We start from the raw sequence: 27,209 nt of genomic DNA on the forward strand, positions 1-27,209 counted from the left end.
CGCGCTGCCGTCCGGAGTGAGCGTGGACAAAGTCGCCGAGCAGACGTCTCGCCTCTCAGTCTCTTGTGACGAACGCTGTTTTCCAGGAGCACTTCGTTCCCGAGCCTTCTCTTCACCGGACAACCCCGTCTTCAACATAGAACTTTTTAAAAAGTCGAAACTGTTTGAGTCGTCGAGTGGATGTGTGTCAAGATGGAGCACGGGTTTTAAAGCAGGATGCCAGAAACAGAGGGTGTGTAGTCGGCGAGAGGAGCAGGGCTCAAATGAGACCTCCACGTTGGAGGAAATCTGGTGGACACCACACAGTCCAGTGAAGCACATCTTTGAGGTTACCATTTGTATCGGACAGAATGTATTTGCATCTCTACCAGACACAAATATTTTGTTTTACTTACCAGTCTTCTACAAATTAACGTGTCAATGAGCAAGGCTGGGGCCCTGGTCATTACTACCCCATCAGTACTCCGCAACCCTCAGCACCAAATGGCCCTAAGGTAGCTTGTTCGATAACGTCTTAGTCTAATGTGACATTGGCAGGGCAGAAGTCTCTCCGGATAACGTTTCTTAATATTTTTTAAGAAGAGAAGGAAAAATGTTCCAGGGCTGATACCATGAACTTTAATCAGGACTTGAACCTATTTATTAATTCTTCGTTTGTTCTACTTTTTGATCCTTCTCTTCTAAAAAGACAATAAAGCCTAAAATGGTCGGGAAAAGCATTACAGGAGAAAAAAAACTCGCAGAGCGGTGCCCGGCCTGAACGCAGGGGCCTGGACCCGGGAAGAGAGGGTCCGGTTGACTAACTGGGAGGCGGGGTTAGACCCGTCCGTCCCCCCCTCCCCCGCCCCGGGGGAGACCGGGAAGACTCCCCGCCCAGCCGTGGGGATGGGGAGGGCGTTGGGGCGGGGAGAGGCGCTGGGCCGCCTTACCGGGAGGAAGTGGAGGCTTTGGAGGCAGTGCCTTCAAGAAATTCTGCTGAAGAGGCAGAGATTGAGGGAGAGCAAGAGAAAGCAGCAGGAGAACGGGAGACCAGAGGGGTGGGGATGCAACGCTGGGGGAGGGTTTGGGTTTTAAGATGAGAGGAACTTGGAGATATTTATCGACTGGGAGGAGGAACTCAAGAGGAGACCAAGCAAAGACGCAGAAAGAAAAGGGCTGCTGTGTAGAAAGATCCCTGGGAAACGGGAGGGTGAGACCCCAGCACGCTGATCTGAACTAGAACCCCACTTTTCTGAGTGACTTCCTGAGTCGTTCCCTGGGCCCACATATCCCCCACATGACTTCCAACTGCTGACCTTAGCCATTTGCTTCAGAGATGTTCCTGGCGCCAAAAAACATTAAAATATAAAGTAAAAATCACAGTGGTATTAGCCCACTGAGTACAAATGAAAACACTATAGGTTTAACTATTCAGACTCAAGAGTTTTCCTTGGAAACTTGACGTATTAGGGCATTTCTGTACTTGAGGCTGCATTTGGAATTTACAAAACCAAGTGTGTTACACTTACTTCCAGGACAAGCTCTGTTTCCTCCAATCAAAACTATTTGGGGTTTAAAGGGGAACTTAGGGAGTCAAAGAGGAGGGCATGGCAACCCACTCCAGTATTCTTGCCTGGAGAATCGCCGTGGACAGCGGAGCCTGGCGGGCTACATACAGTCCATGGGGTGGCAGAGAGGCAGACACGACGGAGTGCCCTAAGCACACAGCACCGAGAGTCAAAAGGTAAAGGGAACCGGGAATGACTCTCCCTGAGAAAGTCTGAGACCCAGCTGGACGAAACAGACCAAAACATAGCTGTGTTTGTTGTTTTCTTCCTTCCGATGAGAATCTTTTTTTCTCCTGTTGGTATTAAAATGTGTTTTAGGTTTCAGACAACTTCTCAGAGGCATCAGACTGCAGTGTGATGTTGAAGGTCGTCTCTTCTCAGATGTAGTTTTCAGTGACGGTGGCGGGACTCAACCCTCCAAGTGGGGAGTGACACACAGTGTGAGAAGCTCCATTCTGCAGTCACAAAAGTGACACAGATGGCAAGACAGAGGCAGGGGGTGTCCCATGCAGAGAGAGAGCCTGACGGCCAGAGACCGGGTCTGGATGAGTGTGCACGTCCAGCTGAGCAAGAGGTGTCTCTTGTTCCTCCTCTCCTCTTGCTCCATCCCGGTCAGAACACCGCCCGTGTGTCCTACACTGTGGGGCTGGGGGAGGGTGGGGGGAGAGCCAGCTTGTCCTCCATCACTCTGACAATCACGTGACAAAGGGGAAGACTCAGTCCTCAAACTCCCGAGTGGGTGGGGGTGAGGCGCTGACCAAGACGACCCCCAGCAGGAGCTGGTGGGAGTGGGGCACCAGGGGCCTGGGAGGGGGTTGGGGTCAGGTAAAGAGCATCAGGACAGGCCGAGGAGGCAGGAGGCAAGGAAGAAGGAGCCGGTGAGAGCCACTGCAGACTAAGTGGGCAAGAGGCATAATCCCACTGACATTCTGCAAAGATCCCGCCAGGGCTAGTGTGCCCGGCAGGCCTGGCCTGGCGAGGAGCTGGGAAAGGAGAGAAGCGACCAGCCTGAGTAACCAGCTTAGACAAATACCAAGCTGGGGGGCCAAATCGCGGCCATAAAAACGTGACAGAAAGACCGACTTTCCAGAGGAGTCACGGACTGAGCTGCGAGCAGAGGGGAGCGCGGAGGGATGGAGCGGGGCTGGGGTGGGCTCGGGCTGAAGGCAGGAGTGGATGGGGAGAGGGCAGGCAGCTGGGTTTAATCTTGGAGGTGATGGGGACAGCAAGGCCACCCAAGGCTGTTCTGGCCACCGAGGACAGCACGGGCAGGTGGCCCGCCTGGGTGGGGGGTGTGGGGGGCTGCTGTAAACCAGGCCTGGAGTGGGCTCACGGCATTTGGAGGTGGAGGCTTCCTAGAGGGCTAGGGTCAGGTCATAGGGCACCACCTTCTGGCAGGTGACCTGAGGAAGGCAGGCGTCCTGCCTGAGACCCGGCTTCCTATCTATGAGACAGGTCGGGGTAGGACCTCGGTGCTAATCACCTGAAGCGCTCATGCCCTCGGTAAAAGGTGGAAGGCCTTCCTGGTGGTCCTATGGTTAGGACCACGCTTCCCACGCAGGGGATGCGGGTTCAGTCTCCAGTTGGGGAACTAAGATCCCATCTACTGTGTGAAGTCGCTCAGTCGTATCCGACTCTTTGCGACCCCATGGACTGTAGCCTACAAGGCTCCTCTGTCCGTGGAATTTTCCAGGCACGAGTACTGGAGTGGGTTGCCATTTCCTTCTCCAAGGCAGATGCTTTACCGTCTGAGCCACCAGGGAAGCCCCCATATACTGTGTGGCTCAGCCAAAAAAAAAAAAGAATTAAAAAAAAAGTGGTGGTGATTTAAACTCATAGTAGTATTTGGAGTTCAGATACCGGCATTCACATTCAAGCCCAAGTGCTGGTGGCTCAAGGCCCCAGCTGTGTTCCGGGCAGGGTTCTCTTCTCTGCTCGAGGTGCCCCCAGGGGCTTTCTGCCAGGACGGAGGAGGAACTCGGAGTCCCCAGAGGTCCCTCCAGATCCCCTCCCGCAGGCGCCCCCCACCTGCCCGCAGACCTCAGGGAGCTGCTTCGCCATGCTGCGGCCCAGGATGGCACCACCGGGTTCCCAGGAAAGCTCCACCCTGGCTCCCCACCCCTCTGGCGGGGCTCTTCCTCCCAGGTTGCCTCTGCTGGGTCCTCACACCCTCACCTGCACAACAGGGCATTCTGGGGACACGGAGGCCAGGTCCCGGGGCTTCTCCCAGTGCCACCCTGAGAGCCAGTGGCCACCGTGCACGCGGGGCACTCGACATGGAGGCGGCGGAGGCGCTGGTAAAGCACAGCTGGCCGGCCCGGGACACCCTGAGGGCCCAGCTGTCCTCGGGGTAGTGCCCCAGCCCCAAGGGCCAAGTTAGGCTGGCAGCAAGACCTCCTGCCTGGCAAACAGACCCAGGATGGGGGGGCGGCTTCCACCTCAACCCCACCTTCACCTCCAGGGGACTGTCCAGGCAGGCAGCTCTGACACTGGGGTCCCGGCGGCTGGCTCCTAGGAAAGGGAGGCCCGTGGTCTGCAGGGACTCCCAGAAAGCCGAGGCGATCGATACGGTGGCGAGGACCACCAAGGCCGCACAGTGGACTGAGGGGAAGGAAGCCCAACACAGGGATGGAAAGAACGGGAAGACAGAGAGATGAGGTATAAAAATCTGTATTTATGTTACAAAGACAGAACGGTACAGCACAGTCCCTCCCGGTGAACAGGCGGGCAGGGGGGCGGCCCTCTCTTTCCAGTGAGGATCTTGTTACATGCCCACCCGGCCAGCACCAGGCCCCCTGGGCAGCACCCCCCCAACCCCTGACTCTGGCGCGGAACCTGCCCTGTGTCCAAGACATGGCTGGGGAAGTGTGGGGTCAGAGTCCTGCGTGCACGCAGTGGGGAGGGCCCGGGTGAGCTGGCCCCGAGACAGACGGGGGTGGGAGTGGGGGAAGCCTGCCTCACCCAGCACATGGGGGTGCCTGGAGCCCCACAGGAGGCGGGGGCCTTCAGGACCGCGGCTGGGCACACAGCCCCGTCACCAGGAAAGCGAGCTTGGGCGCTGCGCTTCAGAGACCCGCCCTGCGTGGGGAGGGCCAGGGCTGCACGGAGGGGGTGCCTTCCTACGGCCTCCCCAGCCAGCGGGGCCTGTGCTGAAGCATGGGGGCTGCCTCACACCATGAGGGTGTGGACCCAAACCTGAGCCCAGGCTTCCAGGATCTCGGCCACCAAGAGCCACGTGGGTGTGAGGGCACACAGAGGGAAAGTGCAGGCCCCCCTCAGGGGCCCTGTTCTGGTCCCGTTTGCTTTCTACAGATCCCACGACACTCAGGTTTGCTCTTAACGACCCTCTGGTCCCCCTGGCCACCAGTGCGGTGACTGGGGGAGGGGGTGGGCACGTGAGCAGCTCCAGCACAGACCCTCGCTGGCATCTGCAGGTGGCGAGGAGAGACATTTGGGGCCCCAGCATCCCTGGGTGGCCAGTGAGGCCAACCCGCCCGCCCCTAGTCCACAGGGGAACCATGGCCTCAAGTCACAGGCTGCGTCTCCCAGCCAGGAAGGCCAGCTGAGGCCACAGTGGTCACCTGGGAAGGACTCTGCTGGCCAGAGCAGAACCTCTCCCAGGTGTTGGGGGTGAGGATGGGGGTGGCTGGAGAATTGATGCTCCAAGATTCAGAACACAGACCACCCCAGGGGCCTGCAGTTGCGTGTCCTCAGGCAGGCTCTTAACTGTGGGTGATCCTGCCCTGCTTCAAGGGTGTGGGGTCCTTGCAAGGAACGCTCAGTGGATGAGCTCAGGCAGACGGGAGAAGCCCCTCCGGCCACACTGGGCCCCAGAGGAGCTGGAAGGAGGTACCAACAGCACAGTTTGCCTTGCAACTGCCCACAACATGCAGCAGTCTCCCCAACTGCAGGCACCATCCCCGCCTCAAGCCTGCTCCCCACCGCCCTCCCAGGCCCCTGGAGGGCAGGTTCTGTGCCAGAGTCGTCTCCTGGGCCCCCTTTGTGCCTCAGCAGGCCACCCTCCTGGGGTGTCCATCGGTGCAACCGAAGGTAGACGCAAGTTCCCCACCCCATCCCCACCGCAATCTGGAAATTGGCTACAACGCACCAGACAGAGGAGCAGGCGCTAATGCGAGTCGGCCCACAGCCCCCCACCCAAATATTGCTGTGTGGTCCCCGGGGACGACGCCTTGGGGACAAAAGGCCAGGAGAAGCCTCCTAATGCCCAGGCCTGTCCACCCAGGGTGAACGTTTGTCTTCAGAAGCTGCCAGTGTCTGACATCCGGAGTCCTTGCTCAGGGCAGGGAGGAGGGAGGCTTCAAGCTGGGTATAAGAAGGAACCTACTTTTTGGGTTAGCGCCCCCCACCCACCCCAGACCCTAGGAGGTCAGACTGTGCAGTGGAGGGGTCGGGAGGAGCACAGGTCACGGCCCCTCCCGCCGGGGGACAGAGTGGAACCCTGCAGGCCCACAGCCCCCGGCCGACCTGGCCGGGCAGTCTCGCTCCCAGGGGGCTTGGCTGCGGGGAGAGGGCCAGGAGGGCACCTGGGGGCGTCCTGTGAGCCACGCGGGAGATGCTGGTGGTGGCGGTCGGGGCGGGGCCAGACACGGGGGACAAGGCACACTTGGACGACGGTGACAGACGGACGAGTCCCTGAGACGCTGGGTCGCTCCCACCCCTCAGCAAACAAGGACGCCATAGCGGCTAGGAAAATAGAGTAGAAAAAATCTCGTACAGGAGGAAACAGGCGGCACACAGAGACAGCGGCCGAGTCAGCAGAGCGCTTTCTCCTTAAAAATATTTCTCCTTTGTTTTGGGGGAAAAGCTTCTCTCCCTGGAGCCCTGTTCTGGACTGCTGGGAAGCGCAGCAACTGTCTGCTTGGTGTTGTTTTACAGGGAGGTGAGAGCGCCTCTGAGGACCCAGTGGTTTCAACTCCCAGCCCCTGCTGGGAGGAGTGCCTGCCTTGTGCAGTCTGGGTAGGTGGGCTGGGGGTGGGAGGGGGGACCAGGCACAGGCCAGGGGCCGGCATTTGCCCAACTGACCCCTGAAGGCCCCGAGACGTGTGCCCTCTGGGTCCAGTAACCACCTCTGTCTGCGTGTGTGCATGTGTGTGCGAGCAGGCGTGTGCGCCTCGGTGCGTGCGTGTGCACATCTGAGGGGCCTAAGAACAGAGCAGAAGCCGCCCAGATCAGGGTGGGGTAGCCTGGCAGCCCCCCAGGAAGCCCAGCCCTGGCTCCTGACGCCTGCAGGGGGAAAGGCTGCCGTTCACCCACCGGTCCCAGGGTGCTCACCCGAGTCCCGCCCTTCACGGATCCCTCCATCCACGCCTCAGGAGCCTACGTGGACCAACAGATGGACGGACGGATGGACGGAGAACCACGCCTTCCTTCCTTCCTTCCTTCCTCAGTCCACTCCTTTCTGCTGGGATCCAGGGTTGGGGTCTGAGCTCCCCGTGGTGGTCATTAAGCCCCTCACACGGCGCCCGCCGAGGTTTGCAGCAATGACATTTAATACTTCTGGAATGATTGGGTATCTGAGAACACGCGGTGGGCGGCTATGCTGGGCTCCCGGATGTGGGAGCTGGGCCCCCGGATGTGGGAGCTGGGCCCCGCCTCCCGGAGGGGTCCCTGCTCGGGTGGGAGGAGCGGGCGGCGCGGCGGGCCCTGACCGGCAGGCGGGCAGCCCGGGCGGTGGCTGGAGCTTCCAGAATGGCACAGCAGTGGGCCCGTGGAGAGGCTTCAAGGACCGGAGGGTCGACGTGCTCGGCCGGGCGGGCGGGTGGGCCGAGGAGCGGGGAGGGCAGCGCCTACGAGAGGCCAGGGCGACCGGGCCGCCTGCAGGGAGGACCGTAGCTGCCGTGGCTGCAGCCGCCGCCCCGCAGGCTGTAGTGGTCGTCCACATCACTGCTGCTGCCCACACTGTCCAGCTCGCCGGGGCCAAACTCCATGCCCTCGACGTCAACTTCTGCGGAGAACGGATGGGGCGGGTCAGCGCCGGGCCCCCGAAGGGCCCCCCACTGCCCCTGGCCCTCGGGGCACCCGGCCTAGCTTCCTCATCCCGTCCCTGGGGCCACACCTCGAGCAAGCGCTGCCCCCACCCCGCGGCTGCCAGCAGGCCAGCCCCCCGCCCCGAGGCCCACCTTGCTCCGAGTCATCGGTGGAGACGGCGGAGCCAGTGCTGTCCGTGCGCACGCGCTCCAGGCTCTGTGCCGACAGCTGCTCCAGGCGCCGCTTCAGGAAGCGGTGCTCCCGCTGAAGCTGCTCCTTGATGCTCAGCGCCCGGCGGTCCTGCTCCTCCAGTTTCTTGGGGGGAGGAGGGGGAAGCTGTGAGCCCGGGGGTGGGGGGGCAGCCCAGGGCACCCAGCCTGGGCGGACCCAAAGGCCTGACACACCCCTCTTCGCCACCCCCCCAACCCCAGCATCTATGCTGGGTGTCCCCCACCCCCCCAGCCCTGTGCTCTGCGTCTGCTGACCACCTCCAGTTTCTGGGGGGCGGTGGGGGGGTGCTATGAGCCCGGGGGTGTGCTCCACACACACACCAGGACACCCCAGGGCACCCAGACTGGGCAGGACCCAAAGGCCTGATGCACCCCTCCTCTCCGCTCCCCCTGCCCCGCCCCCAGCCCTGGGCTCTGCATCTGCTGACCGCCACCAGAAGGCCCGCAGCCACGAGCTAGCTCGACCAAACCAAGCCACAAGTGGACGTGGAGGCCAGGACAGCGCCACCAGCCCTGGCCTGGCACTCCAACTCAGATGACACCCTGCCTGCCCGCCTTCTGCACACCTCCTGGGGCACGGAGCCACGGCCTCTCTGTGAGGGCCCCAGGGCACCGGCTGAGTCCCCTTGAGACCCCGCCCCGGGGAGCCCACACCTATGCCGTCGGGGGGCCCTGCGGGAGGACTGAACCCACTCTGGTGGGTCCCCAAACCAGCAGCTCTCAGTCTTAAGGCCTCGAGGGCCAGCCCCTGGCAACGTCTCACTCAGGCCACACCCCACTGCCAGCTCCTGGAGACCAACCTCTATGCCTGCCCAGAAACCCTCCCCATACCAGGGCCTTGGGGGGTGATCTACAGCCCACCCCCCCACCCACGCCCCACAGAACCCATCCTGCACCCACTGCGGCTGAGCCCCTCACCCACCAGAGACCTCAGGCCCCCGCGGAGCACCTGCTGGGCGGCCCCGCAGCCCGTCCTCAGGCCCCGGGGTCCCTGCCCAGGGTGGCAGGGCCACGAGGGGGCACCCTGCTCACCTTGATGTGCATTTTGGCACGCTTCAGGAGGCTCAGCGTGGTGTGCCGGGTGCTGTCTGGGCCCAGGGGCACTAGCTGCTTGAGCTGCTCCAGGTAGAGCCGGAGTTTGGCTCGTCTGAAAGACCCAGAGACACGACGGTCAAGCAGAGGCGGCTCGGCCCGTGGGGCAGGTCAGCGGAGCAGCCTGAGGGCTCGGGGAGCATGGGGGGCAGGCAGGGGGGCCCAGCAGACTCCCGCACGGACCTGCCTGCCCAGGGCCACTCCCAGGCGCCCCTCCCAGCCCGGCTGGCAGCGCCCCCAGCCCCCTGGCATCCACAGCCCACCACAAGCCCCAGGAGAGGAACAGGCCCTGAGGCTGGGCCCGTGTGGCCAGCACGGCCCCCAGGGCCCCGAGTGCTGCTGCCAGGCTCCAAGCGTCCCGGCTCCCCCGCTGTCCCCTCCCTCCACGGTGGGGTCCAGAAGCCTTGGGGGGACAACTTGGAGGAGGAGAAGCAAGGCCGCCGGTCAGGCTTCCCGGGGCGGAACGGTCCAGCACGCCCCCGACGAGCTTTCCACCCCCCGCCTCACCAAGCGCAGGGAGCTCTCTGGGCACCATGGCAAGGTGAGCCCATCCCAGTCAGGGAAGGCCGCAGACAAGCCCCCCTTGCATCTGGGACCCCTTCGGACACTGCCTTGCTCTAGATTCTGTCCCCATGTCCACACGGGTGAATGCAGTCTCCCCACGAAACCCAAAGAACCCAACAGCATCTGCTCAGGTCGGGGCCTCGGGCGAGGAGCTGTGACCTGGAAGCGCCCTTCTTCCCCAGCTCCTCTCATCTGGGGCGGGCGGCCAGGCTCACCCTCAAAGCACGCCGATGGCCAGGGGCCTCTGCTAAGTCCACGTGCCCGCCGGAGCCTATGCAGGCTGCCCAAGTGGTTTCCAAACCAAGCGGCCTGTTCAGCTGACACTCAGGAGGGGGACGAGGGCAGGCACCCCCACCCCCGGCCAGGCTCTGCTGCCCCGCTGCCCTGCCATCACCAGAGCCGGCGCACACGCCCCCCCTCGGGCGCCAACCCTGGCAGCTCCACCTTTCAACACCCTCGTTCCAAAGCCAGTCTCTCTCAGTCTCTGGAAGAAAAGCGGGCAGCGATGTCCACGTCCCTTGAACAGAGGGGGCCCCCAAAGTGCAGAGACGGAGGCGCAGGAGCCACCCCCGCCCCCGCCGTGATAACAGCCCCATCCGATGGGGGAAGGCTGACCCAGCTGCCAGCGCCAGCCATTCACGTCCACACTGCACCCTCCTGCAGACCACCCCCTTGCCAGCTGGCACCCCAGCCCTGGGCAGCAGGGCCTAGAGTTCTCCAGGTGAACTTGAGCTTGACCTTAGAAAGAACGTCCAGAACACGAGACTGAGGCTGCGCTCAGCCCCCAGGCCGCCTGGAGCAGGGCCGTGGGCACCGGGGCCCACGCGGGCCCCAGGACCTGACAGCCTCAGTGCCCCAGTGAACAGCTTCATGGACAAGCACGGCTCGCAATCAGAGACCCCTAGGGCCCCCTGACCTGCCACCTGCAGCCAGCTCACGAGTGGCGCTCCCCATCCACTCAGGCAAATGGCAGTGCTTACAATCCACCATCTGAGTACACATGCAGAACGTGCTCTTTTGTGAAAACCGGAAGATGTACGCCAAGAGGAAAAAAATGAATGCAAAGGACCCCCCATGTTCCACCACCCAGAGACAACCACCTCGCCATCTCCGTGCACGCCACGCTTCCACGCCATGACCGGAGTGGACGTGTCAGCAGACGGAGCAGCCTGTGTGACACGTGACCCAAGGAACAGCCAAAAAATAAAGCAGTAAACGCACACGAGAGACTCCACAGGACACAATGAAGAGCAGGAAGCACGCATCTCCATGGGACGTGGTTGGCAACATTTATTTCTTCGGCTTTGTGCATTCTGTTCTATCTTCCAGGTTCTCTATGCTAAAAACCCATATATTACTTTTACAATCAGGAAAAGACACATTTGTACAAGGAAGAAAAAACACAAGTAAAACATGAATAACAGTGGGAAAATATCCGTAATACACATAAAAGACAAACAGTTAGTATTTGTGACATTTTCAGCTCGCACACGTCAAAAATAAAAAGAGTACCTTTATGTGAAAACAGGCAAAGGACACAAACAGGCAAGTTGCAGAACACAAACGGCTAATCTAACACAAAACCGACACCATCTCACTGCGACCTAGGAAAGGAGAACTCACCCAGGAGATGCCGATTTGGGCTGAAATAGAAAAGGTGTGACTCGCTGTTGGGCTGGCCAGAGGGCACTCACAGCCTCCTTGGTGGGATGGCAGTTCTGAAGGGCCACCAAGGCAGCTTAGCCCTCAACCGGCATCTCTAGGTCTAGCATCTTGGCCCCATGAGTCCGTCTCCACCTCCAGACCCACAAGACCCAACCCGACCCTACGGCAGTACCGTCTGCGCTTCCTGGAGAGCCGTCACGAAGAACCCCGTGGGCACCCCGGACACAGGCAGGCAGTGCACGCGGGCGTCTGGGGGAAAGCCAAGTTAGGGAACAGCGGGTGGCAAGGCTCTGCTCCCATCCGCAAGGACCACGTGGGAGAGGATGGCAGGCTCAGCACCCAGCTGCCCAGGATGCTGCCCCTGGGGTGGGACGTGGGGGCTGGTGGGTCCCTGCTTGCCCGCAACGTCCATGAACAGAGTTCTTTCGAAGTCAGAAAGAAGCTTCTCAAGAGACAAGGAGAAGCCGCTGGGTACAGCCACGCCATGCTCAACTCAGGATGAGACGTCCAGCCAGCCCCCAGACCGGGAGCATCCTGCTGGGCCACAGGGCCAGCGGTGGGGCCCTGGGCAGGCTCCAGGGCCCATCCCTGTGGGGAGCGGGCCTCCCCCCACCTCTTGGAGCCGGAGGGGGGTGCCAAGGAGCTGGGCGGCACTGGGCTCGGCCCGGCCCGCCTTGGGAGCTGCTATGGCGCCCAGGCCCTCCGCCAGCGCCCCGCGGCTGTGTCTGGCATTCCTGGGAGCTCTGAAAACCCGCCGCTTCCTGCAGGAACCCCATGTGGACTGGGGGGTAGACCTGCATGACTGCTAATGACAGCTCCTGCCTGGGCTGCTGGCCACAGCCCAGCCCCCAACGTGGGCCCCACCAGTCTCCGAAAGTCCCACTCCTCAGCAATGAGCTGCCGCACCTCGTGCTCCGGGCCCGAGGGTCAGGGTGGCCACACTCTGAAGAGCCCCAGACCTGGCTCCCGGGCAGAGGCGACGCGGACAGGGACCCACAGATCCCCGGAGGCTGAGACAGGGGGCGAGGCCACCCGCTCCCCCTCCGTCCCCCTGTACTGACTGCTGTGAGGGGGCAAGGCTGGGCGGGGCTGCACCAGGCAGACGGGGCAGCTGCCCTGCACACCTCCCATGCAGGGACCCACACGTAGGAGCCGAATAACCACATCCACGCTGGGGAGACAGAGGTGGACAGGGCTCCACCGAGGGCCCCGGGCTGGCCTTTGGGGAGGAGACTGCCCCATCATGGGGTGCCAAGGACCCCCTCTCCCCTACAAAAGCCAAAGCCTGGAGCTGAGCCACGAGTGCCAAGGAACACAGCCACCGTGGCCCATAGTCACCGGGGTCAGAAGCAGAGCACTGACCCGGGAGGACCGGCCGGAGCCGCTGTCTCTGCAGGGAGGACAGAGGAGAACCAGGGCAGGCTGGGTGGGCTGGGGGTCGCCGGCTCAGAGGCCTGGGAAGGGGAAGCCCACCGCCCAAAGTGGCACACCTCCAGGGAAGCCAGTGTCCAGGGAAGGTGACCCCCAGATGCTTCCTGCCTTCCCCGGGACAGCAGGCGGCTCTTCCTGTGGCCAGCAGCCAGGCGCATCCGGCACCAGCCCCAGGCAGCCACGGGCCAAGCCACGGCTGAGGTCCCCAACACGGTCCCCAGCTCCAGGACCCTGGAATCCTCAGAGCTAACCATGCCTGCCTCTGGGCTGGCCAGGAACAGAGGCCCCTACACTGGGCTGGGCAGGGGGGTACACGGAGACCCCAGGCTGCCCACCACCCTACTCCTGTCTCAAAAGGGCCCCCCGAGGCCCAGCCTTAGGACTGGCTCTGGGAGAAGGAAGCTGAGGCCAAGGCCAGGGTCAAGGGGCAGCTAGCTGCAGGGGTCAAAGGCCAGCCCTCGTCCCCCTCCTCCTCCTCAGGGTGCCGTGTCGTCGCTCAGCCTCCTCCATCATCACCCCCTCTGTCTGCACTGGGGCGCCATTCTCCAGGTACCACCCCAGAAAGCCTTCCCCAGGGCACCCCCACCTGCCGGCCCAGGCTGGCTCTCTCAGGAACCCCCCAAACGCACAGGAGCAGTCCAGGAAGCACAGCTCCTCCAAAGAACACGGTGTCCTGTCCCTGCTCAGCGCCTGCCCAGCAGAGGCCCCGATCCCAGGGGGGCGGAAGCTGGCGCTGCCGTGGGTGTAGCCATGGGGGCAGGGACACACAGAGAGCCGGCCGGGCTACGGAGCAAGCTGCAGCCGTCCACCTCGCGTGCAGACCCCGGTCCCCACCCTACCCCAGGCCAAGAGAGCAGGGAAGAACCGGCCCGTCCGAAGATGGGAGCCAAGGTCAGAATAAAGCTACTGCTCACACCCCCGGGGAGTCCCCCCCAGTCCCGGCCTCAGGGCTCCTGCACGTACTCACGGCTCCCCGTCAGTCCTGCTGGGATTGGCCGCAAGGACACCTGTCCCAGAGGCCGAGCCTGGCCAGGCCTGCTCCCTGCTGCAGAGGGAGGCCTGCAGCCGGACCGCAGGCCGGGGCCAGCCAGGGGCGGAAGGCCAGCGGAGAGCACAGGGCCCTGGGGTTCATCGGGACTGGCGGGGCAGCCTCTCCGGGCTACCGTGCTGCCTTTTCACCGCAGGCGCCACGCTCCTCAGAGGAGGACCAGAGCGGGCCCGGCTCAGTGGTCAGCGGGTGGGCATGAAGCAGGCCTCCCCCGGATCCTGCCCGGGGCAGAGCTTCCCACCAGGGCCACGTGGCCAGGCCCTGGCTGCCCACCCCACCGCCTGTGGACAGGACCACTCGGAACTCCTCAGAAGTCGGGGCCCCAGGGCGCCCGGGGCCCCCAGACCGAGAGGGCGGAACCTTCCCGGTAGGAGGCCAGCATCCTAAAGGCTTAAGGAGCTGCTCCCAGAAAAGTTCGGTTACCCCAACACAGGTGGGCTCCTCCTCCAGGGAGCTGGCCCTGACTGACACATGGCACACAGGGCCCCGCCCCAAGTCCCTGACCCCCCACACAGACCCCCTGCTTCTGGATCCCCCAGGCTGAGCTCCCAAGGGCAGGGAGGGCCTGGAGTCCCAGCCCCGCCGTCTGGCTCAGCAGAATTGGGGAGCAGAGCCCAGCCACCTGCACTCCCCAGACACGGGCTCGTCCGGCAGCATGCTGAGCCAGGTTGGGAGGCAAAGGCAGGGAGAGGGGATGAGGGCTGGCTGCAACACCCCCTCGGCAGGAGGGCAGGGGGACGAGCCAGGAGGCTCAGATGGGGGGTGAGGGGAAAGACCACTTACCTGTGCTTTTCTAGTTCATTGTGTGAGGACCTGTTTGGAGAGACAAAGACAGAGCTCACTTCACTGCCCACCAACAAGGCACGGGGGCGTGGGCCCTGCCCGGGGGTCTGGAGACCTTGCAGATGGCACGGGGAGGGTCTGGGCCTCAGGGTGGCGAGGGCTGGGGCAGGCGAGCAGCAGCTGACCAGAAGCTGGGGGATCTTGCCCCCGGTGACCAAGAGACAGAGGGGTGCCGCCATGCCCAGGGTGTCCAGCCAGCAGGAGAGCCTGGGCCCCTTCCAGAGCGGTGAGCCAGGCAGAGCAGCAGGAGCCAGCCCTGGGACTGACCACCCTCTCTTCCCAAGACGGCCGGGCACCGAGCCACCTGCATCTTCAGCTGCCCCCGCCCCGAGGCCAGCGGGGCACTGGGAGCCACCTGGGCTGACACAGAAGGCCAAGCGCCAGGCTGGTGGACACAGAGGCCAAGCCTGGGGACCCGAGCACCCCAGCCCAGCGTCACCAGCCAGGGCAATGCCCCACCCCATCCGGCTCACACAGCCGCAGGCTTGCAGCTTGCCATTACCACAGGGACGCCCGGCGAGCAGAGTGGTCCCGGGCCAGGGGCCATCAGCCCAGAAGGTGGCCTCTGAGACATGGGTGCTTCTGGGCTGGCAGGGAGACCGTGGCCGGCCCTCTGCTTCCCTGCAGGGCTGAGGCCTGGGAGGACCAGCCTCTCCGGGGCCTCTCTGCTGCCCAAACCCTGCTGCCTTCGGATGGAAGACCAGAGTCCGAGCACCAGAGAGGGCAGGGCCGTGGCAACGCCCTGCAGGACGGAGGCCATGCGACCAAGCTCCTGGGTCCAGGCCACCCTCTGCGTCCAGGCAGGAAGGCGGCAGGCCCGCCGGGGCCCTGAGACTCCCTGGGCGGCCTCCCGAGTGGGCAGAGGACCCAGGCCGCCTTGGAGAGCAACCAGACGGGCCCAGGCCCGCGCCCCGCTCCCTCCCGGAGCCCTGCCGCCTCCGCCCACTCACCCTCGCCCTCCTGCTCCAGGAGCCGGGGTCAGGTGTCTCCCATCCCGACCCGGGGGCTCGCCTGTCCGGCCTGCCTCTGCCACCTGCCACGGCGCGTGGTCCCAGCACAGCCCAGCGGGCCCAAGGCCTCCTCTCCTCCCACCCGGGCAGCTGGCTCCTGGGCCGCCCTGTGGAGCCTCAGAACCTCCACGTTCCAGGGCCTCGAGGGCTTCGCTGGTCACATGGGCTGGGCAGGGCGCCTCCGAACCTCTGCCAGGGCTGGCGGGGCGGGGGCACAGCCGTCAGGCTCCTTGCTGGCCTGGACGGCAGCCCGGCGCTGCGGATCTGTGGGTCTGCTCGCTTGTAAGGGGCGTGAGGGGCGGCCAGTGTCCTTCGGCGAGGGGCCTGGCGGCCTGACCCTCATGGATGGAGGCAGCGCTGCTCGGGCAGCCTGGGCACACAGAGGGGCCAGAGCCCTCCTGAAGCTCTCCCCTCGTCCCCGACGCTTGCGGAGCCCTGTGGGGAGATTGTCACTTGGGTCCCGGGATCACAGCGGCCTGGGGAAGGCAGAGACTGCCTGCCTAGGGCCCTGCTAGGTGGGTCCCTGGTATCACCATTGGCTCCTCCCTTTTACCCCTTGAAGGAGGCACTCTTGTGGCCACTTCCCTGTAGGACCTGATCCTTGACCAGGGGCCAGGCTCCAGTCCCCTCCTGCTGAACCAATGCCCCTTCCTGTAGCCCCGGCAATGGTGGGGGTCACCATCTCCCCCAGTACGCACTGCCCTTCTGCCCCACCTGCCAGGCCTCATCCTGGTCCCCTCTGTGCCCACCCCTTCCCCCACCTAAGGGGAACACAGACCTTGCAGGTGTGCAGCTGCCCCGCCAAGTCAGGCCTTTACATCCTGTGCCATGAACCACCCTGGCCCCTGGTCTGGGCTGCCTGAGGCCCCGCTGGGCCAGGACAGCCACGTGGGGCGCCCTGGGAGCCCTGGGGTGACTAAAGCACTGGGCTCCCTCCAGAGGAGCAGCAGGGAGGTGCACCCTGGCTCGGAAGACCCTCTGGGTCCCTCCCGAGTGCCCTCGAGGTCCCCACCCCAGCAGAGCGCTGGGGGCAGAGGGCCCACCTCGGAACAGGAGTCCTAGTGACGGGAGGGCGGCCCTAGCAAATGGTTCACTCTCCTGTGCCTCCCTTTCCTCAGCTCCAGAGATAAAAATAACATCTCCTTCATGGGGCTGCGTGGCCATTAACTGGCACGTGTGAGAGAGCCCTAGCTATGCTCTTGGTTACCAGCTTTGGGTATGTGAGCCACAGGACTGAAAAGTCACCACCAAGTTTTCCACGGGTGGCAGGGCACTTGGGACAGTGGGAACCAACAGCAGGGGCCTAGCTGGCTTACCAAGGAAGCCCGAGGCCGTCTGTGCCTCTACCCGCACACGTCCTGCCCCAAACAGTCCCCAGCGGAGGAACCGGGGCTGGGACTCAGAGGCATGTCCAGCCAGAGCAGATGGAGACTCCACTGCTTTCTTGCCAGGCCCAGGGCGCCAGGACGTCACAGGAGATGGGCCCCTGTGCCAGCCTTTCTGTTTCCCAAGAACGAGCAGGCCACAGGAATGAGCCGCACCCTCCGCCAAGAGGCCCCCAAGCCCCCTGGAAGTGCAGCTCCTAGCCTGGTGACATGGGCCAGAACCAACATGGGCCGCTGGGCACCGCCAGGTGTGCTGTGGTCCCCAGGGCAGCCAGAGAGTGGAATCCCCCAGGGGGCCCTAACCGAGGATCCCCTCTCCCACCCAGACACGTGCACCCGGGCTTTCCGGCTTCCACAGCCTGGGTTCCAGGCCAGCCTGCAGCACACCAGCCTGCAGCCTCTCCCAGCCCCTTAGGAAGAGGGCCTCTGACCCAAAAGACAGGGACCCCGGCACTGATCGCTGGAGTTTCACCTGGGTCAGGAGGCTGGGTGGGAGCGGTGGGCACCGTGTGAGGGCCCGGAGGCCCCGGGGCAGGGCCTCCAGCCTGCAGATCCCAGGAGCCTGGGGGCACTCGGCCCAGCAGCAGGGCTCGGCTCTTAGCGGAGATGCAGCCCACCGGCCCGCAGCGGGCAGAGGTCAGAGCCAGCGGCCCCACGCTGCTTCCGCGCCGAACCTCAGTTTCTCCAGACCCAGAGGGCACCGGCCAGCGCCCCTGACAACTTTCTTCCCGCGCGGAAAAGTCCAGAACAAGCCGGGGGCGGAGAGCCGCCTCGGGAGGAGACCCCGGGCGACGGGCGCTGTACGCGTGGCACTGTTTACGCGAGAGGCCGAGGAGGCGCGGCCCGCGGGGAAGATGGCGACGGGGCGGGCGCGGCCGGCCGGGCGGGGCTGCGGCGGCCCGGGCGCCTCCTCCTCCAGGCGGGCCGCCGGGCCGCGCGGGACAGGGTCGGGACCGGGGTGGGGGAGCGCGCTCCGGGGCGGGCGGGGGGCGTAAAGCCCCGCGGCCCGGGCCGGGGCGGGGGACGCCGCGCGCGCGCGCGCGGGGGGCGGTACCTGTTGTTCGGGGCCTTGCGCACCAGGCCGGCCGCCTTTGTTTTCTTCCTGGCGAAGTCGCCGTCGAAGGGCAGCACCGACGCGTAGCCGTGCTCGGCCTCTGCGGACAGACGGCGGCGCGGTCAGCGGGCCCTCGGCCCCGGCCCCGCCCGCCCGCCCGCGGTCCGGCCGCACAAAGGGGCGCGGGGCTCTACCTCGGTCCCTGCGCTCCAGGTACTCGGCCGCCTGCAGCAGCATCAGCAGGGAGTTCAGCTCCATCCTCCCGCCTGCCCGCCCCCCGCGTGCGCGCTCCGGGACGGCGGCGGCCGCTGCCCGGCCGGCTCCGCTCGCCGCCCGCCCCGCGCGCCCGGCGGCCCCACTTCCCCAGACGCCCGCTGACTCCCCGAGCGCTCGGCCGCCACCCCTCCGCCTCGCGGCCCTCAAATTGACACATAAGGGCGAGCGGCGGCCGGCGCAGCAAATGAGAGCCGGCGCTCGGGCGGCGGGGGCGGGCCCTGGGCCCGGCCGGGGCCAATGGGAGCCGGCCGCACGCCTCGGGCGGGGCCGAGAATGTTGACAGCTGCGAGGCTTCGCTCGGATAGGCCCGCCGCGGTAGTAACAATTTAGAAGCCCAAGCTTAGCAACAGCACGTGGGGGCCCGGCCCCCGCGTCCGCTGATTGGCGGCCGGCATGCATGTTAAGTAGGCGCCTCGCGCCTATTGGCCCAGAGCGGGCCATGTAAAGTAGGGTCGGCGGAACCAATGGTCGGCCGCGGGGCGCGCGGCCAATGAGGGCGCCGCGGCCGGACGCGTTGCCGAGAGGAAGCGGAGCGCGGCGGGGCCGGCCCTCCGCCCGGCCCCCGCGCGAGGGCCCGCTGGGGCTCGGGGACCGATCTGGACACCCCGCCGGTCCGCCAGTCCGCTGGTCCGCGTCCTCTGCGCAGGAACCTGTCGCCCCGAGCCTGCTGCCGCACTGGCTTCGCGGAAATTCGGTTCCTCGCGATGTCCTCGGGGGTCTCCCCTGAGGCTGCAAAAAACAACAACCCTCCCCGCCGGACACAGCGTGACCCCGGGAAAGGCTCGGGCTGGGAGGAGGGGCGTAGACGGCCTGAGCCTAACGGTCAGGCCTTCCTGAGGATCTCAGTGGGGAAACTGAGGCCCACAGCAGGAGGGGTCCCACAGAGCCGCCCAGTGGACCCTAGGGCGGAAGGAAGAATCTGAGAAAAGAAGGCGCTCTGCCGCCACAGTCTAGACGGGCTCCCATGAGTAGAGGACTGCGTGATCACGTCTGGCCCAAAGGGTGGGGACATTCCAAGAGGCTAGCACTTGTCCCCTCTGGCCACGGAAACGCTTTCTAGGGAAGAAAATTGCTTTGCCTTGGAGGGGAGCTCTCATCGATCTCCCAGCTGGCTGGCGGGTGGCCCTAGTCACCCCTGACCCTAAGCTGGCCCACAGAAGCAGGACAGGCAGCCTGGGGGTGGGGAGCCGCCCCAGATGGGCCTCAGTCCCACTTGATTTTTCCCTCTCAGATGTTATTGAGATTGTTGGCTTGGGAGCTCCTGCAGAGGAGCCGTCTGGGTGGAGAGTGTGGGGTATAAATGCTGCTGCCAATAATACAGAACAAACACTAAAAATCAAGCACGTGCAGTCCCAGGACCTCTTGACTGTATATGTGCATTTCCTTGAGTTTCTACATCCTCAATTTACAGGCAAAAAAACGGAATCCTGAGGTTTAGCGATTTGCCAGCGTCTCCCAGCATTCCCAGCAGAATGGAGATTAGCACTGCCAGACACGTGACCCAGGGCTGGTGACACAGGAGCATGGAGACCAAACCACCTTCAGGCCCAGCACAACTTGATCTGAGAAAGGGGGTTAGGAATGTGTGCCCACCTCCCCCCCACCCAGGGTGGCAGAACCCAGTGAGAGACTTGGAAACTGGCATTACACACAGCCCTGCGTGGACATTAAAACAACACTTCCAGGGAATTCCCTGGCATTCCAGAGGTTAGGACTCCTGGCTTTCACTGCCTAGGGCCGGGGTGCAGTCCCTGAGCTGAGAATGGAGATCCTGCAAGCTGCAGGTAATGTGAAAACAAAAACACAAAACACTACCTGGATGTTAACTCTGGCCCTTTCTGCCCCTACTCCGCAATCACCCCAGGGTCAGGGCGGATCCCTAGCAAGCGCTGAGTGCTGGGCCCTCCACTTAGTTTGAGGGGCAGTCAGGGCTATGCAGGGTAAAGGAGGGCTGGGGTGCATTGTGGGCTCTGGGTGTTGGAGGCAGGACCCCTGGCTTACCACTTGGTGTTCGCAGGGTCAGGCCACCCCTGGTTATGTGAGGGATGCGCTGCTGACTGCAGAACTAAAGCTGCCCCTGTGCCGGTGGGAGTGCACCTGCTGGACACCCACCCTCCTTCCCGCCGAGGGGCCTGGGGTGCGCTCTGTGCCACAGCGGACAGCACAGGTACGGAGATGTGACTGCAGGAGTGGGGGTGGTCCCCAGCGTGTGCCACCGACTACATCTAGGCCTTTGGGGGACCCCCTCCTCCAGCCACACCCAGGACGGACCACTACTCCGTGCCGGTGGGGTCCACACTGCCTGGGCGCCCCGGTGCAGCGAGGGGCAGGTGGGGATGTGGGCTGGGCCGGTATGGGCTGAGGCGTCAGGGTCCCTTTCGTGGGGGCAGCCCCATGGAGCCACGTGGGTTGAGCGGTGGATGGGGGGACGGAGGGAGCCAGTAGGGGCGGTGGTCCCACCCAGCCCAACCTGCAGCTGTGATGGAGTCCAGAGCTCCCTGGGGCGAGTCCGAGGCCGCCCGCTGAGAGTGCTGGGGCCAGGGGGAGGATGTATGGGGCGGCCTTGCCCGGGACCCACGGTTTCCACACGCAGAGCCTCGGTGTGCACCCCCACCCCCCGGTGGAAGGGGCAGTGTAGGCACTGAGGGCCGCCCTGGGTCGGTGCTGGCTGGCCCAGATCCGAGGACGGCGGGGTGCCACCCTGGGACCCGTTCCCTAGAGCAGGTCTCCAGTAGGGCCCAGTCACCTCCTCCAGGCAGCCTTCTCTGAGCCCAGGCTGGGCCAGCAGCCTCCTGGCCTACCCCGTCTCCCATGCCTGCCCAGCTCTCCCTGCCCCTTCTGTGCAGAGACCTGTCCTGTCAGAGTGCGAACCAGCCGAGGCCATGCTGGAAGGGAGGAGGCGGGCTTCAGAGGCCTCCTCCCTCTGGGAGTCCAGGCCCCCACCCCTTTCCTCCATTTAGCGTCCAAGACAGGCCCTGGACCATTCCCACCCACCCCAACTCCCCTCCCCTCTCCCAGGCGCCCGGCGGCCCCCCAGCCCACATTCCCCTCCCTGCCCCTTCCTCCGAACTCTCTCCCCTGCTGCTCTTAGGAGAAGCCCAGTTCACCCCAGGGCTCCCAGCCCGGGGGGCTCAGGGAGAAGGTGTGGGGCCTGAATCCAGGAGGCCTTAGGGGTCTGTTTGGTGGGTTTCGTCCGCCACCCCACCCCAGCCTCAGCTTCCCTGGCTCTTAGATGAGAACTGCACCCCCTCTCTGGGCACTGGAGGGCTGTAGGAGGAGTCCTGGGGGGGAAGCTTGCGAAAGGCTGGCTAACTCGCCACCCCCAGGATCCTGCAAGGGAAGGAGCCCTCAGGAAGACCGTTTCCTAACCTCCCCCACGCTGACTGGCCTGGGCTCCCTTGCCCTGGACCCGGTATCTAAGGGCGCATCTCACCCGCCCTCAGCCGGCACATACACTGGGGATGCGCCTGTGGCTCTCAGAAGAGCGTTGGGAAGCAACCCCCCTCCCCCTCGTAGGGAGAAACAGTGTGTGCAGTCCTTCCTCCTCCAGAACCCCCTCTCACACCGCCAGGGTGACCAGGCCCTGTCCTGCCTCCTCTCTCGCCCCCTCGGTCACCGGGTTGGAGTCCTGCTGCCCCCAGGCCCCACACTCTGGGGAGGGGGGTGGGAGTGAGCCATCAGTGCAGACCCCAGGCGGTGGCAGGTTCCAACAGGGACAGAGATGAGCTCTGGGGTCATCTGTCAGGGGCTGGAGGGCCATGCCCAGCTCAGCATGGCGGTCAGCCCGCAAGCCGCCCACTGTGTGCCAGGACCAGGGGCGAGCCCCGGGGGCTTCTGTCACTGGCCCCTCCCCCAAAGCCACCCCGGATTCTTGTCTGACCACAAGACCTTGGCCAAGTCCCTAAACCTCTCTGAGCCTCAGTCTCCCCAGTGATAAACCAGAGTTGGCAGTAGCGGCCTCAGGGTGTTGTGGGGTGCAGTGAAGGCTGCATGGGAAGCCCTGGGAGGCAGTGGGCCAGGCGCGGGATAGGAGCAGGAATGGCGGAGATGCTAACATCAGACCCAAATCAGCAAGCACTTCTTTCTCTAAAAATCTTTGTATTTCTCTTTGGCTGTGCCCGGTCTTCATTGCTCCGCGGGCTTTCCTCCAGCTGTGGCCAGCGCGGGCTGCTCTCCAGGTGCGGTGGGCGGGTCTCGTGGTGGCGGCCTCCCCCGTCCTGGAGCGCAGGCTCAGCAATCGTGAAGCACAGGCTTGGTTGCTCTGTGGTGCGTGGGCTCTTCCTGGGCCAGGGATCGAACCCGTGTCTCCTGCATTGGCAGGTGATTCTTTGCCACCGAGCCACCAGGGAAGCCCACAAGTGCCTCTCACTCTGGCCCTCCACATAGGGGCACGGGGGCAGGGCGGGCGCAGTCACAGTCAGCATCAGAGTTCCATCAGAGGACACACAAGCTGCCTGGGCAAGGGCACGGAGGGCCTTCGAAAGAGTTTAACACTCAGGAAAGCATTGTCCCCAGAATACCAGAAGACAGCAAAATCAAGATGCGTGAGGACGTAACAAATGTCTGCCTAGTCAACATAATGTCCATGTCATTTTTAAATGTAAAATAAGAAAAAAAAGTTCATTATACTTGTGAACAATTTGTGGGGTATATTTTTTTCTCTCTCTACAGGGTTTTCTGACTATACTCAATGACCCCTAGACAATGTACAGACAATTGTCTTAAGTAGCCAAAAACGTCCAAAAGCAAAACAATAAGATTTTCTTTTAAACTTTTTGTCAGGGGAAATAACCTACGAAGGAGGGAGGTGGTGCAGACAGGTGCCCGCTGCGGGGTCGGGTGTGGCCGCAGGCTCCTCGGGGCCACCAGCCTGCTCCTCTCCCAGGGCCTGGGCCCAGCTCAGCGCTGCCGCCCTTCGGCCCCTACCAGCTGTCTCCAAGGCCCTTTCTTCCCAGAGCCCTGAGGAGCATGAGCCTGGAGCAGATGGCAAGTCTCCTCCCTCAGACAGTAGGGGCTTCAGGCTCACCCCAGCATCGCTCTCCCAGTCGTACTGTCTGCGTTCTCTGGCCTAGGCCTTCCTGGCCTGCGTCCCCGCCTCTTCCAGGAAGCCTTCTGGGCTTTCCAGGACATGCACAGGTGGCCTTCACTTGGCTCTGGCTGCTACACACCATCATAAGGCCTCATAGTCTCCAGCTGGATGCCCCGAGGGCCTGAGCCCCTATCCCAGGCCCCCAGGCATCCAGCGGCTTCTAGACCCAGAGGGCAGCAGGGCAGGCTTGGGCAAGCATGCCCTGAGCAGCCTCGATCAGAGGGTGCTCAGCTTACAGCCCGTAGGGCTCAAGGCGGTCCTGAGTGACGAGGTAGGGAGACAGCCAGGTCAGAGCAGCGACTGTGGCTTCACTGCGTTACTGCCTGTGACAGAGCAGTGGGAGCCCTGGTGTCTGCCCCACCAACTCATCGTCCGCCCGGGGTGTCCACACCGCAGATCTGACTGTGTCCTCTGCTGCTCGAAGCCCAGTGTTTGGTGCCTGGGGTGACCCCTCCATCCGCCATCTGCACTCCACCCTCACCGGGAGCCTCGCCACTGGGAACTGGGCTGTTCTGTGTCTCTGCAGCTCTGGTACCCCGCTCTCCAGCGGCATCCTGCCCACCCCGCAAGGCCCAGGCAGCGCAACCAGCTTGCTCAGCCCCCAGACCTGCAGACCCCCCAGGACAGGCCGGGTCTGGAATGTGGGGGTGCTCATCTTTGCCCAGTTCAGGTGCAGGACCCAGCCCCTGGCCTGTCCTGAACTCTTGGAAATGAACACACCAGCAGAATCCAGGCCACATGTTTTCAAGCCTTTGGGCTGAGGTTAAGTTTGAGCTTGTGTCAGCCTGGAATCTGCCTCTCCCCAGTCTCACAGGCAGGAGAGGTTCCGAGAGGTTTGCTGACTCCTACAAAGAACCCGAGACTCTGCTCTGAAAATGTGTGTGAGGATGGGGGCTGAGGAGAGTGGGGTGCCCTGCCTGGGAAGGCTGCCTGGAGGAGGTGGCTCTGGGTAGACTGAAGGGTAGACAAGAGCCTCCAGGACTCTGGGTTATGGAGGTGGCTTAGGGTGGAAATTTGGGTCCTGCCCAATGTCCCTTCTGGAAGGACTGATCCTGAAGCTGAAGCTCCACTGCTTCAGCCACCTGATGTGAAGAGCCAACTCATTGGAAAAGACCCTGATGCTGGGAAAGAGTGAAGGCAGGAGGAGAAGGGGCCGACAGAGGATGAGATGGTTGGATGGCATCACCGACTCAGCGGACATGAGTTTGAGCAAGCTCCGGGAGATGGTGATGGACAGGGATGCCTGGCGTGCTGCAGTCCATGGGGTCACAAAGAGTCGGACACGGCTGAGTGACTGAATACCTCCCCCCAACTTCTTCTGCAGAGTCCAGAAAACAGGAAGAGCTGGGAATGACCGGGAAGTTCCCCCTCCATGGTGTCAGCCCCCACCCCAAGCCCTGGTGGTCTGAAGTGCCCAGCTTGACCAGGGGCCCTCTTGCCCACTCCGAGCTGCCGTTAGGGGTGTGGCCCGCCCTGCCTGCGATCCTTGCTGGGTCAGGACCCTCTCTGGCTTCTCCACCCGCCTGCAGGACCTGGAGGACGAGTGCCTGGCCGCTGGGTGCCTGTGTGCAGGGGCCCTGTTCCGACCTGGGGTCCCACCACAGTGGGACAGCCCCTGCAGGCAGGGCTCTAAGCCCCCACGTCCCGGCTGCCAGGCCCCAGTGGGAGAGGAGGTGGTGGGCGGGGTGCCCCCTGGTGGCCACTAGAGGTGGCAGCAGGGGCCTTGGAGGAGCCCAGACCAGTGGGGGAAGGGGGGTGTCCCCCAGCCCTGCCCCGCCCATATGCTGCCGGTGGTCCTTCCGCCACCGCCAGCCTCCAGGACACGAACAGTCTTTCTCCTCTCCTGGGCCCCCGCCCCGTGTGGGTGTCCCCCTGTCTGCTGGCCTGCCTGGGGTGCTGGGCAGGATGGGCACACAGGGAGGAGGCTGGAGCCCATCGCAGGGAGTGGGATGGGGTGGGGGAATGGGTGGTCACGCTTCTCCTGGGGGCTGGTGGGAAGCCACGTCCTGCCTTCCCACTGTCCCAGGAGTCCAGAAGCCCTCCCCGTTTCCTGGGGAGAGTGCACTTGAGCAAAACCCCATCATGTCCCAGAGAGAGGAGTCCATCCACGCTCACACGAGAAATGAGAGTGTCTGCAATCCTTAAATAGATTTATGGAAATGGTTTTGAATTACAGCATTTAGAAAATAAAAATAATCTCAATACATAATATACCCTCCATTATATACTTTTCTTCTCCCACACAAGCTGTTTTTTTGTGCGTGTATATTCCACTGTCAAACAGTAATTGGATTTTATGCTATAAAAGAAGCGGTAGGTGTGTCATCTCTCTAAAAATAAAACTGCAATCATCATTGCAATGTGAAGCCTGAGATTTAAGCCTGAGGAGGTGTCCGTGCTGGGGCCTGGGGCCACTTTGGGGCCAGGGTCCCCGGGGTTCAGAGGGATGGGAGTAATGGCAGCCAAGAGGTCATTACCGGGGTCCTCAGCCCCCTGGAGCGCCCTGGCCTTGGAAGCTGGGATACCTCTGCCTGCTGCTTGACCCCCCACACACCTCCCGCCCCCCATCAGCTGGAGGACCAGGGTGGGCAGAACACAGCAGGGACCAGCCCGCTTGCCCAGAGGACAACAGGGTCTGCTCTGCACATCCCCTCTCCAACAAGAAACAAGACATGTGGTTTAGACAAGGTCCTGAGGGGAGCAGGGGGTGGGGGGTGTGGGCGCAGAGCCCTGGAGACAGAAAGGACAGCCTGCCTGGTCTTTCCCGTTTGGCCAGCTCGCGGGGGAAGCCCTGCGGCTGCTCTGAGGCCCCCCTCTCAGGTAGGTGAGCATCACTCGCCCAGGAAGAGCAGACCTTCCGCTACAGCTGAGCCTCAGACGGCATCTCAGCAAGCAGGGGGACCCACCCTAGCCCAGGCCTGGCACCCCAGGTCCCCGCGCTGGCTGCAGCTGACCTCCGTGGGCCCCTGCACCGGGCCCGAGGGCCCTGCGGGCGGGGGGCGGAGGCACTGGAGCTCTGGAGTCCGGGCGCCCGCAGCCCCCACAGCGACGGGCCCAGCAGGTGGATGAGATGCAGCGAAGCCCCTCCGGCCAGCGGACGGCCAGCCCGGGTGGCGGAGGCGGGGCGCGGCCGTCGGAGCCCCCTCCCTGGAGTCCTGCGGGGCCCGCGGGCTCGCGCGCCGTGTCAGATGCCCGCCTTGTCGCTGTAGAAGGGGGTGACGTGGAACATGTAGCAGTGCGTGCACACGCGCACCGGCTTCACCTGCCCGTAGCGCGGCAGCGGCGCCGAGTGCGAGGAGCAGCGCGAGCAGAAGATCTGGAAGGCGGGAGCGCGCGGCCGAGTGAGCGGGCCGGAGCCCTGCGCAGCCTTGCGCCTCCCCTCTCCCCTACCGTGGCCTCGGAGGGACGGCCAGCAAGGGCAGGAACAGAGCCCTGAGCGCCTCTGGCCGGCCGGCCTGCACGTCTCTCCCACCCAGGCCAGGCGTGCAGTCGCCGGCGGGGCTCTCCCGCTCCCCAGCGCGGGGCTAGGACCTTCAGGAAAACCTGGGACAGGTCTTGACCAAGAGGCCAGGCTGAGGGAGGGGGATCGGCCTCCCACCAAGGCTGCGGCAGGCTCAAATTCAGACCCTCCGCCCCCCACCCCCCTCCCAGATCCCCAGGTCTGAAGGGGCCAGAACTGGGCACTGCACCATCGCACTTCGTGGCTGCGTGCCCGAGGCCACGTTCTGCGTCCTAAGTCGCTCGGTCGTGTCTGACTCTTTGCTGACGCCATGGACTGTAGCCCGCCAGGCTCCTCTGTCCATGGGATTCTCCAGGCAAGAATACTGGAGTGGGTTGCCGTGCCCTCCTCCAGGGGATCTTCCCGACCCAGGGATCGAACCCAGGCCTCCATTGTCTCCTGAATTGGGAGGCGGGTTCTTTACCGCCAGCGCCACCTGGGAAGCCTGAGGCCACACCCTGTGCCAAGTCAGAGCAGGGGCCAGGCTC

At 63.9% G+C, this 27,209-nt stretch overlaps 2 protein-coding genes across 4 annotated transcripts in view; both read right to left on the minus strand.

Annotated features, from left to right (window-relative positions):
- Positions 1–4,201: 4,201 nt before the first annotated feature.
- On the minus strand, positions 4,202–18,264 carry MXD4 (MAX dimerization protein 4). Of its 2 annotated transcripts, XM_081579160.1 has the most exons (6): positions 18,052–18,264; positions 17,858–17,957; positions 14,349–14,378; positions 8,798–8,912; positions 7,688–7,850; positions 4,202–7,512 (listed from the first exon to the last, which is right to left on the minus strand). In XM_081579160.1, exons 1-6 carry the CDS (start codon positions 18,113–18,115, stop codon positions 7,355–7,357), a joined length of 630 nt encoding a protein of 209 aa, XP_081435286.1. In that variant the 5' UTR covers positions 18,116–18,264; the 3' UTR covers positions 4,202–7,354. The 2 variants fall into 2 exon arrangements, with proteins under 2 accessions (XP_081435286.1, XP_081435297.1); XM_081579171.1 differs by lacking the exon at positions 14,349–14,378.
- Positions 18,265–25,358: 7,094 nt separating this feature from the next.
- ZFYVE28 (zinc finger FYVE-type containing 28) overlaps positions 25,359–27,209 on the minus strand; it is a 99,098-nt gene continuing 97,247 nt past the window's right edge. For both annotated transcript variants that reach the window (XM_081579390.1, XM_081579384.1), the window contains exon 13: positions 25,359–26,538. In XM_081579390.1, coding sequence (XP_081435516.1) covers positions 26,407–26,538 — 132 coding nt within the window. In that variant the 3' untranslated portion in view covers positions 25,359–26,406. The remainder of the gene's footprint in view (positions 26,539–27,209) is intronic.

Source organism: Giraffa tippelskirchi, chromosome 1 (genome assembly GCF_054371585.1).
Source record: "Giraffa tippelskirchi isolate mGirTip1 chromosome 1, T2T-mGirTip1v1.2.pri, whole genome shotgun sequence".
Taxonomy (NCBI): Eukaryota; Metazoa; Chordata; class Mammalia; order Artiodactyla; family Giraffidae; genus Giraffa; species Giraffa tippelskirchi.